The sequence below is a fragment of the Sinohyriopsis cumingii genome, chromosome 8, assembly GCF_028554795.1.
Source record: "Sinohyriopsis cumingii isolate HCF-2022 chromosome 8, ASM2855479v2, whole genome shotgun sequence".
Taxonomy (NCBI): domain Eukaryota; kingdom Metazoa; phylum Mollusca; class Bivalvia; order Unionida; family Unionidae; genus Sinohyriopsis; species Sinohyriopsis cumingii.
In genome coordinates this window covers 105,950,980-105,962,519 of record NC_142968.1, presented here as the reverse complement: position 1 = coordinate 105,962,519, position 11,540 = coordinate 105,950,980, and the positions used below count along the sequence as shown (strand labels likewise).

The window sequence follows — 11,540 nt, the reverse complement described above, 5'->3', positions numbered from 1 at the left end:
TGTTACTTTTGTTATTCAGTAGTTTAAATTTAGTATATGTATTGATCACACCAGTTTATTCAAACATTCTCATTAAAGGGTATCAGAGTATAAATTGCATCTTCTACATCACAATGGTTTCCAATCTGATCTGAGAGATGTTAACGTGTTCCAGTTGAATGAAACTCGGGTATAAATTTATTATTATCATGATCTATGTTTGAAAATAATGCAATTTATGCTGAGGTTACGAGACTTGAGGGAAACCATTTCAGTAACAGGGAATGATCTGTGGCACATTAGCATGTTCCATTTACATAAAATTGAATTTGAGATATGTTTTTATTGGGGAACACGTACAAAAAGTTAAAGAAATACTTGAGAAAAACCCATACTGGTCCAGACAGAAAGGAGATCAACCCAAACCTATAAACCCAGAATAACCAGCAGTTCCAACAGACAGTTCAGAAATGAGATTGCAAGAACTGAAGGACAACAGATGCAAGTGCAGCATCAGCTCCTTGACCAACGTGTATTCATTACCAGGTTAAAAAATACAGTCCAAGACAAACCAGAAAACTTTGTAAGGTAATAAAGGTCATATAGAAGCAAGTTGACAAGAGTTGGCTGCTTACAGGGTGCTGCTTTATTTTGAAGGAACAGAATTGGTCAGGAACAAAGCAACTCTGGGAAAATATCCTTTCTAAACATGGTAGGGTAGAAATGCTTAGCTTAGCATCTGACGAAATACATGCTGCAGAAGCAGCCAAAAGTACATCACTACTTTTGGTTCACAAAGTTGGAGTTCCACGAGCACCTGTTTGCCTTGAGCATACAAATGTCTTAACTAAGCTCCTGCAAGATTCCAAAGAAAACAAAGGTGATCTGACAGTGTTGTGGTTAGACCTCGCCAACACATATTGAAGCATTCCATACAAGTTGGCGATTCTGACTCTAGAGAAATATCAAGTACCAGAGAAGTTCAGGAATATGATTCACTTCAGAGTGAGCTTCAGCGTGTTAGACTACACAACATCCTGACAGAGAATACAAGTTAGCTTCATTACTGGATGTACCATTTCAGTGTTATTATTTTCAGCTGTAATGAGTTTCCTTGTGAAGTAAGCAGAGATGAGCCAAGGACCAGTTATGTCATCTGGAGTTTTTCAGCCCCCTACTAAGGCAAGGGCTGTCATGTATCACGGACAATTACATTCAAGTCAGTACCAGAAGGTAGGAAGATGTCAGAAGCTCTTTGATACCAGATTAACTGGGCCAGGATGAGGTTCAAGTCATTTAAGTCAAGAAGTCTGGTCCTGAAAAAAGGGGCCACGCAAGAAATCTGGTCCTGAAAAAAGGGGCCATGCAAGATAAATACAGCTTTGAAATGCGAGAGGAAATGATACCTACATTAAATGAGCAACCAGTTAAAGCATTGGCAAGTGGTTTAAAGACTCCATGAAAGACACTTAGATTGTGTCAAACATGAAGCGACAAGTCAAAGATTGGATCCTCGATGGAAACCATAGACATTAGTGGACTACCTAGGAACAACATTGTCTGATGTTACCAGCATGGTATTCTAGTATTCTTCTAATCTAAGAATCCGTTGGTCACTTCTAGTATACCAAGTCCCACTGACGCCCGTAGAAGCAGTCAAGAGAATGTTAAATACATATCTATGACGATGGATGGGAGTGCCAATTAGGTTGAGCAGTGTTGGTTTTTACAGTACCGGTAGCAAGCTTTAGCTACCACTATTCGTCAATGAAAGGCGGGTTCAAGGTGACCAGGGCCATACAGGTGATGAAAAACAATTGAACATGAGAAAAGCAGCAGTTGAGGTACAGATAGGTAGAAGGTGTGTGACAGCAAGTGCAATGAAAAAGGAGAATCTTAACTGAGATACAGTGACATGGTAGTGTTATGACTGTTAAGGTTCATTCAGTCATAAAATATTCTGAGTTTGCCTGGTACCTGAGTTTACCTGGTACTGGCTTGAGGTGAAATGTTTACAGAAATAAGCTAGTGTTGGTGTTGATATTTCTGTACAATAGAGTCTAAGAAGACAATAGATTACAGAGAAGAAAGAAGAAATGTGTGCTATTTAAGATATAAATAAATACTGACAAAATTGTTTTTCTTTTTGTTCTTTCTTACTTTGTTTCTCTGATAATGACATCACGACAATTACAATGACATACATACTGATTTAAATTCATGACCATACATTTACTGTACAAGGCTCAGCAAACAAGGAGTTTACAATTCAACACAATTGTTTTACATGTACTTTAAAACAAAGTTTTATCAGAAATTGTTTATAAACTAAATTTGGTAAAATGAATGTTTATGAATATAAAATTATGATACAATCATATTGGTGGAAACTTGTTGTTGTTGTTGCAGGGTTTAACGCCATTTTTCAGCACACGATCGGCCAGCATTAATGGTGGAGGAAGAACCCTGGAAATGCCCAGAAAGAACCACCGACCCTCGAGAAGATACTGGCAAGCTTTCTCACATACCCACATTGGCCGAATCCGAGACTCGAACCGATGCAGACAGAGGTGAGGTGGCAGTGATCCGTAACGGAGAGCGCTTTAGACCATTCGGCCACTCGGGGCCCCACTGGTGGAAACTTGTACTACCTTACTTAAATAAACACCTGATAAAATAAAACCTTCAAATGAAAAGTGGTGCAAGTCCGAATTTTGAACACTTCAAAATGAGGGCAAATCCGATTATTACTTTTTACAAACCTGAAATTCAGATAGCTCAAAATGTGGGCAAGTCAGAAATTTTAGCCCACCTTAAACTCGGATAGCTCAAAATCTGGGCATGTCAGAAATTTAGCCCACCCTAAATTCGGATAGCTCAAAATCTGGGCAAGTCAGAAAATTTGATAAACCTAAAATTCGGTTAACTCACTGGGTAGCGTTTCGTGGTTCAGAAAAGATCACGTCTTGCAGAAGAGAAAGACGGTCAAGTTAAAGTTGCACGATGAAACAACTTTAACTTGTCTTGGAGCAACATCCATCTGGAGAACTGATGCCTAAAAATGTGTTTTTTTATTCTTGACGTAGCTTTAACAATTTGGGATATATTGATACACTGTCTGTAGTTGGCAGTTCATAGTGATCTTTAGCACCAGGGGTGCCCAGAAAAATCAGCTTCGTCTTACGCATGATGTTTTTCCCCACACCAACAAACCTCGAGACTTGGCGACTAACTGATGACAAACTTAACTTTGTGGGAGAATTGCAAATATAGAGCACGTGCAGTCATCCTGAAATGTAGCTCTTGACAGCTGGTCGTTATCGTTGGCGCCATGAGCAAGTGATTGCTATTATTGAAGCCAGGATGTAGCAAGGAGAAAGAAGCATCAAATGATCAAGTGAAAAGCATCGGTTCCAACTTCCGCTTCGTGAGAAGCGGCGAGACAAGCAGAAGATTAAAGCGAGAGGCATCTTGACAACAGTGGAGGATTCAGAATTGTAGGCAGATGTAAAAGAAAAAAGCAGTTGGAGCTACCAAGGGTCAGCTGTAACACTAACTACAAACCTGATACTGCATGGTGGTCGGGCGGTGTGAAACAGGTGCTTTTGTTTGAACTGACAGCGCCATTAGAAGCTAGAATGGAGGAGGCCAATGAGAAGAAATTGACCAAGTCAGTTACTCATCCATGAATGTCATCAGAATGGACAGGAGGTCGTGAATCTACCGGTAGAAGCTAGAATGGCGGAGGCCAATGAGAAGAAATTGACCAAGCCAGTTACTCATCCATGAAAACCATCAGAATGGAGAGACGGTCGTGAATCTACCGGTAGAAATTAAGATACTGTGGCGTTGCAGTACCTACCTTTCAGTGTGCCCTGGGAGTCATAGTGACTGTAGGACCTGCCGCAGTAAGTTAGTCACCCAGCTTGGCAAACAGGCCGAGGAAGCTTCGCACTGGACTCTATGGAAGAGAAAGCAATGCAGAAGATAATCAGTTCCAAGCTGAGTCTTATAACTCAGTCGGTTCACCCCTGGAAAGCACTGTAGGTCAGCGCCGAAACGCCGAAATAGAAAAAGGGGATCCCGTCCTGATGATGGAACCGGTTGCAGTTTTAACCGAAATTGTCACTATGTGCGAATGTTTGCAGAAACCATATTCTTTGGCAGTGATATTAATACATGCAGATTAATTGCAATTCGCCGGATACTTTGGTCACAATCCTAATTCAAAATGCGTGGAAAATGAGGAAACAAGAAGCAAACACTCGACCTGAAATTATGTGGCGGCCATCGCGGTTATGACATAGTATATCAGTCGTGTGAAATGAATTAGTTGTGAAGTAGTATGTAAGTGACTACTAAATCAAATCACGTTGTACTATCCCATGTAGGGGAGTATGAACACCTGACATTGTAATGTTTTCCAAAATGTATGTTACCATCTCGTGTCGAGATATAAGAAAATATGGCGCACATTTAATTTTTAAAGATATATTTTTTAAATAGTACCGCATGAAGACGAAATAAACTACGTAGTTGATGCAAATAAAGGTACAGATTAATTGTCTGTTATTTATAGTATAATGTACAACAATTCAATAAAGATCTATGTCATTCATGGAAATAAAAAACATTTAAAAAATAATGAATAAAATCATAAAAAAACAGGCACCAAAATATATACATTAGCTCATTTTGAATCAGCCGTAGAAATGATAAAATTTTTACATAAATCTGAAATCTATTATAAACGTGAAACGATTTAAATACAGGTTACAAACTGCAAAAAAAAAAAAAAAAACAGTTCCAGTTGTCAATGGATGTCCTGTTGGCTTTCTGATAAGATAAAGCCGATTTGTTAAATATTACATATTCTCGAAGACTGCTCCCGTGGCCTCGTGGTCAGAGCGTCCGCCTCGGATGCAGGATGTCTTGGGTTCGATAACAGGCCGAGTCATACCAAAGACTTCTAAAAATGGTACTAACAGCTGCCTCGCTTGGCTCTAAACATTAAGAGGTTAGTGTTAGGACTGGTCGGCCTGGCGTTAGAATAATGTGACTAGGTGGGACATCGTGCTACATGTCTGCGGCATGATGCCCCAGTGCTAGACATCACTATAAACTGTCACACTGCAGACATCGTAGCGATATGACTGAAAAATTGTTAAAGCTACGTTAAAAATCCTAAGCACACACGCTTACATGATCTCAATATGTTCAATACTGTTTCAAATATCTAAAACGACAAACATTCAATAATCTTTACTTCGAGTCTGAAAGTATAGTTGTTTATACAGTATTAAATTGTGGGAACAAATTAAGCGGGACCAGACTTAAATAAAATAAGATACATTTGACGTAATGTGTAACTGAACAATTGTTAAGATTCTGTGGTCATAAACTAAAAAAAGAAAGAAAAAAAAGAACCTGAACCAACAAGTGTAATAAAACTTTTAAAAAATGTAATTCCACAAGTTATAAAATAAAAAGTTATTAGAAACTTACAAATTAATCCTAAAAAAGGTTCTACAAAAGTCCAAAAGAATCGAATTTTCTGAATGAAAAACAGATCCTTGAATGCACTGATCTACCAAGAGTCCCCATGTGTCACAATGGCTTTGCCCAGAACTCCTTTGAATAAATTAACAATAGTGTGAGAATAATATTTTAGTTAAATTAGCACTTTGTGTAAGGATGCAAATTTTTGTCGATCTGTGAAGAGCACATTAACCTAGGCCAGAGAACAATTAATTAGATTTATGGGGACAGGTGCTTCTTAAATCGCTATACTGCAACGATTTCTAATGTCTGTGTCGGAAGAGGAAGTGATTCTTAATTAAGCCTTCGTTTATTTAACCGCCCAGACAGACTGGAAGAAAGAGGTTAACTTCGATCTTTGTATCGAAAATGTCAGATTTGAAATTGACCTGAATCAGTTGTTTTGAAATATAGAAGTTAGACTGACCGAAATTTTTGCGCCTAGTTATAAAAGGTGGTAGATATATTTAATCGGGAAAGTCAACGGACACAATTCTGGCGGTAGAAGCAAACAAAGCTTGAAAGCACAAGGTATTTGGGTCAATCTCCTGTAATTTGTTGATACCAATATAAATGATTTGCTTGAATTTATTTGCTTATATTTGCATGAATTTATTTGTTTAAATCCATTGATCAAATCTCTTGATATGAGCGTAACTGTATTTGAGTTCATCTATCTGAATTCGTACAATGATCTTTATATAAGTTTTAATTGTCATAGGAATCTAAGAATTTCATGCATTGCTTTAGTTTATTTGAGTTAGAGAATCCATGTGAATTCATCTATCCTATATGATTTCACGTATGATAAAGACTTGAATGTGTGTATTCGCTGAAAATAATATAGTTAAGCCATTAATGAATTTCAGTCATTTATTTGTGTAATTGAGACGAGAACGGAACTGCTATGTCTCGTGTGATGTTAATGTGAGTCTGGATGGAATAGCCATTAGGAAGTACATTATCTTATGAAACTATGTTTGTTTATGGTCTGCCATGTTTAGCTTGACCAGACAGCCTTTTGTGTCGGTTCGAATTCTGATAGAACGATATCTGACATAACGAGAGGGGAGTAATTATCTGTTCCCAGTAGGACAAATGACAGAAGATTTAGGATGCTTATCTGTTTATTTTGAAAGGGGAAATAGCTCTACTGACGTATCCACGTAGATACTTATCCAAGTATCTACGTACTTACGTATCCACTTACCCACACAAAGATTGAGGGCCGAAAAGAGACGAGACTGTAGAGATGGTGGAGAAGAAAAAAGCGAAAGGACCGAGAACAACAACCACAGTGAAGTTGGAGTGGTCTGGAATAAGCAGGTTATGAAATTGTACAAGGCAATTACTTCGATTGTTCACTCGATTCTTTGATGAACTAATTCTATCATTTAATACAGACCGGCTATTTATATAAATATACATGTGTTTGAAATTCGGTGAAAGATTTATTTAAAAAAAGAAGTGCAACTGCCTAATATAATGTAGTGTCACAATTGTTTATATAATTGATTAAATTGTTGTTTTTATCATTTACGGGGGCTCGTATCATTCTGTTCTCTATATCTGCTCAGATCTTTATTTACTCCACCTATAAGTTTCACACTTTATATTAATATTTACTCGATCCTGGTACTAACACCGAGGGCGATGATCTCCTAGATAACAATAATCTAATAAAGCAGACACCTTGTAAGAAGGTATAATCCGCCAATCAACACCACCCACCATCATCGCTATACTTCGTAATTCGAAAGAATGATCAAAACAAATGTCTCCGCTCAAATTATATCTAAATAAAACATTAAATACATATTGAGACTTCTATTAACATAAGTACATACGAAATGAGAATCTGAAATATGAATCAATTAATTGCTCGGTTCTCTGCTTATATACACACATACAGGCCTTAATCGCAATTTTCTCTTGCTACGCGACATTTTGCAAATACCCCACATCTTTAAAGAACCCACATGACATACCTATCCATTGAGAAGTAACCTCAAACTTGTAAGCAGGTTTTCTCATTAAAAACCTGCTAACGCCTATTTAGGGCCTATTGGTCCAATGCAATGTACATACACGATTAATATCTTAAAATCGAATCTATATCCGTGTAAAAAAGAATTAGCCATGAAATGTACGCTTTAAAGGCGATCAGCCATGAACAAGAATTAAACTCAAGATAGATACAATCGTCTACCCAGATTTATACCAATTATACATGTACAAAAGACAGTCTAAATCTTCGGAAGAAAAACCCCACCTCTTAGAATTGTGGCTGTCACTTTAAGAACAACTTTTGAACACACAAATTATCCGCAAAAATAATCAAATTATTTAATTTTATCAGGGTTTTTTTTTCTTTAGTTACAGCTCATAAATTAGTGAACGGTAGTTTTCATTACTCGCTTATGTGCAGCTATTTGATGTAAGACATATTTTCACGATCTACTGCATTCACATTAACTTTTGCTCTTTTCCCTCTATCTCGTCGACTTTGTTGCAACTTCTTTATATTTCTTCAACCTTTCGATATATTTTCCATCTAGCGCATATTGCATTGTAGATACTTTTTTGTATATTAGATTACGGCATATTACATTGTGTATACCCTTTTACCCTTTTGCAAATTACATTACGGCATATTACATTATAGAAACCCTTTTGCATATTATATTATGGCATATTACATTGTAGATACCCTTTTGTATATTACATTACAACATATTACATTGTAGGAACCCTTTTTGTATATTACATTACGGCATATACCCTTTTGCATATTACATTACGGCATATTACATTGTAGATACCATTTTGTATATTACATTACGGCATATTAGATTGTAGATACCTTTTTGTATATTACATTACGGTATATTACATTGAATATACCTCTTTTGTATATTACATTACGGCATATTACATTATAGGAACCCTTTTGTATATTACATTACGGCATATTACATTGTAGATACCTTTTGTGGAAACTTGTGCTTCATTTAATAAAGTATTTAAATATTGTAAGTGAGGTGATCGTCGATAAATTGGGGTCAATTTGGTGGAATTGTATTTTCATTTCTTTGCAAATTCAGGCAATGCAGTTATTGAATATAAAGTTCAGGCAATACAAAAATAAAAGGAGTGAATTTCAAACTTTATCTTACTTGTATTCGAATTTTTGGTAATATAAAGTGAATTGTGTTCATACTTTATATTCCTTATAAAATGTTGGGGGGGGGGATGTTGCAAATTTATCGAAGACATTAATCTGGTTAAAGAAACAGAAATACCACTATCTGAAGGTATTATGTTTTAAGTGTTATTACGTCAATACAAAAATCACATAAAGTAATAATTTAAAGTTTTATTTTAAAAAAGAAACTTGTAAATACACGTGTTTTCCGCGTTTTCAAAATCTGAAATTTAATAAAAATATTTCTAAAAAAAATAATACTTTAAAGACAATATCTGGAACCCGTTAGATCGCATTATCAGGACTGTCGTTCTCATCTTGCAGTTTATATTCCAATAGCTTATAAGCATTTCAGGAGGCACTTCGTGAGCTGTAATTAAGTTATCTCCCTTATAGAGACATGGCTCAAAAGACGGTCTTACTATATTAAATCCTGGAATCGAATGCAACCTGTAGCCCAGTTTTCTGATGCAAATTGCCACATACACATCCTCTAAATGGAAAAACGGCACATTTTTCGATATTTCGAATATTTTCTTCGCAACACTACTACTTGTAACATATCCTGTCCCAGAACAGAAACCCGGATATGAATCATGTGGATAACTTTGAAATGATGCATACCATTTTGAATCTGGATTCCTATGGGGACTGGCGCCATGAAAGCAGGCACCGCTAACCGCCCTCTGCAAGGTCATCTTCTCGCGTTGTACAACCTTTAAAAGGCCTGGAATGTTAATCCACATGTCATCATCTGTTTTGAGTACAAAGTTTGCATGGGAACATTTAGTACAGGCGTACTTAAATGCCATGATGGTTTTATGTGTTAAATTCTGATATGTATCAATAAAATCTTCTTTAAGTATATCATTGTGAATTTTATTTTCCTCTTCTACGAGTTTTCTTAAATTTGTATCCGGTACCTCGCCTAGAAGAGACAAATACCTTACATTTGCTGTATTTTTGTTGGTATAATTCAGCCATGTCTGTCGAATGGAGTTCCTTTCCTGTTGATGCTGATGTGTTGTAAAAATGAAAATTATTAAATCTATTTCCTGTGAATCATTATAAAGCTTGCACATCACATCATTATCTATGACGTAGTTAAAATTGTGTGTGAAGCAGGCTTCACACGTGTCTGGTCTTGGTGTATCAAAGTTTTCCTTTTTTAATGTAACCTTACTTGCTCCATTGCGAGTTACATCTATTATAGTAGGATGCATTGTAATGGCTGTAAACATATCTCGCAGGTTACTCGTTGTGGCAGAATGGAGAGAAGTTAAAGACGTTTGCATATTTGATATAGCATACACAAAAGCCAGCGTGACGAAGACGACACATAATACAGCCCATATAAAGAATGTTGCCCTTCTAGAAATGGTTGTCCTTGGCTTATCCCCCGTAATTCCGCATCGAAAACGATTCCAGGCTGGTAATGTACTCCAAGAGCATTCCATGAATTGAAGGTATTAACGCTTAATGTGTACAGTATATACATGCAGCATGTACTGAGATATTCCTGGTTGACTGTGGATGTTTTAATATTTGCCACAATAAGGCAAACAGTCACTCACGACAGAATATGACTATTCTAACAGTGGCGTGCGTTCAGCTGTGACATTTGTGAAATAATCCTCCTACGCGAATAAACGAAACTCAAGTTGTATTTGAGACACAGAGCTTGTTAACATTGCTACTTGTGTGTATAAGGAACAGCTGTCAGCTGTTTTTGTTACCTTTGACCTGTGGAGCTGAAAATGAATAGGCCTCTTCCATACTAAAATATATTGAGATTAATTTGATTTATTTCTTATATCTAAAATCGGCAATTTTTAGACTTGGTGGTAAGTTATGCTGAACAGGCAAAATCCTTTTGGATGAGTATGGTAGAAGATTCACGTGTTTCTTAAAATATATTTTCCGTGTGTGTGTGTACGTCATCAGAGGACAATATGCTTTATCAGGTTTTTTGTTTTGTTTTAAGAAACACGTGAATCTTCTAGCATGACATATGTTCACTTGTACGAGTATGAAACAGAAATCGCATTTAAACTAACATAAGAGCAAGAACTGAAAATATTATAATCATAAAACTGGTTCGGTGTGATCTAGTGCAATCGTGAAATGGGAGTGTATTACTGAAGTTATCTCTGACATATGAAAGAGAATGTTACCGTTATCGTTTCAAACAAATTTGACTCAGAAGTTGGCCGTATGTTTTTTGCAATTTCTTGTAAAGCATAATCTTTATTAAAATCGTATATAGCTGTAGTACAGAAATAAATAAAATTAATCTCAATATATTTTAGTGGAAAATTACTTTCAATATAATTTAATAACAATTTACTTTTAATACAGTTTGTAGAAATTTCAATCCTAATAATTTTACAGACAAATTCTGTCCTAATAGAAGGAAAGGACTGATGGGAACACACACACACACACACACACACACACACACAGAGAGAGTTCTTCCGAGTTCTGTATTCGGACTGTCTTTTCTCTCTCAGAAAGCCGTTTCTTTAATGGACAAAATTACCCATAAATCTCTATAGGTATCACTTTCTATACGTACATATAATTCCCTCACTTACGTTACTCAGAAGCATAACTAACTATCCGAATAAATTCTGAGCTAATTCGAAAGATCATCACTCTCGCTTCACAGCGACCGGCCATAAGTTAACACGTGAGCGGTGTAACTAAAATTACCGTATCTCTTGACCTACGGTACCACATGCTCGATAGCTATTGCATAAATTTCAGAAAATTCTAGCTCACGGCAATACATAACCTATAAGATTATTTAAACATTACA

The 11,540-nt window shown here is 36.4% G+C and overlaps 1 protein-coding gene across 1 annotated transcript; it reads right to left on the bottom strand.

Moving 5' to 3' along the window:
• Positions 1–8,878: 8,878 nt before the first annotated feature.
• On the bottom strand, positions 8,879–10,969 carry LOC149794311 (beta-1,3-galactosyltransferase 1-like). Its single transcript, XM_089966558.1, has one exon. The coding sequence runs from the start codon at positions 10,177–10,179 to the stop codon at positions 8,968–8,970; it is 1,212 nt and encodes a 403-aa protein (XP_089822684.1). The 5' UTR covers positions 10,180–10,969; the 3' UTR covers positions 8,879–8,967.
• Between the last annotated feature and the right edge of the window lie 571 nt (positions 10,970–11,540).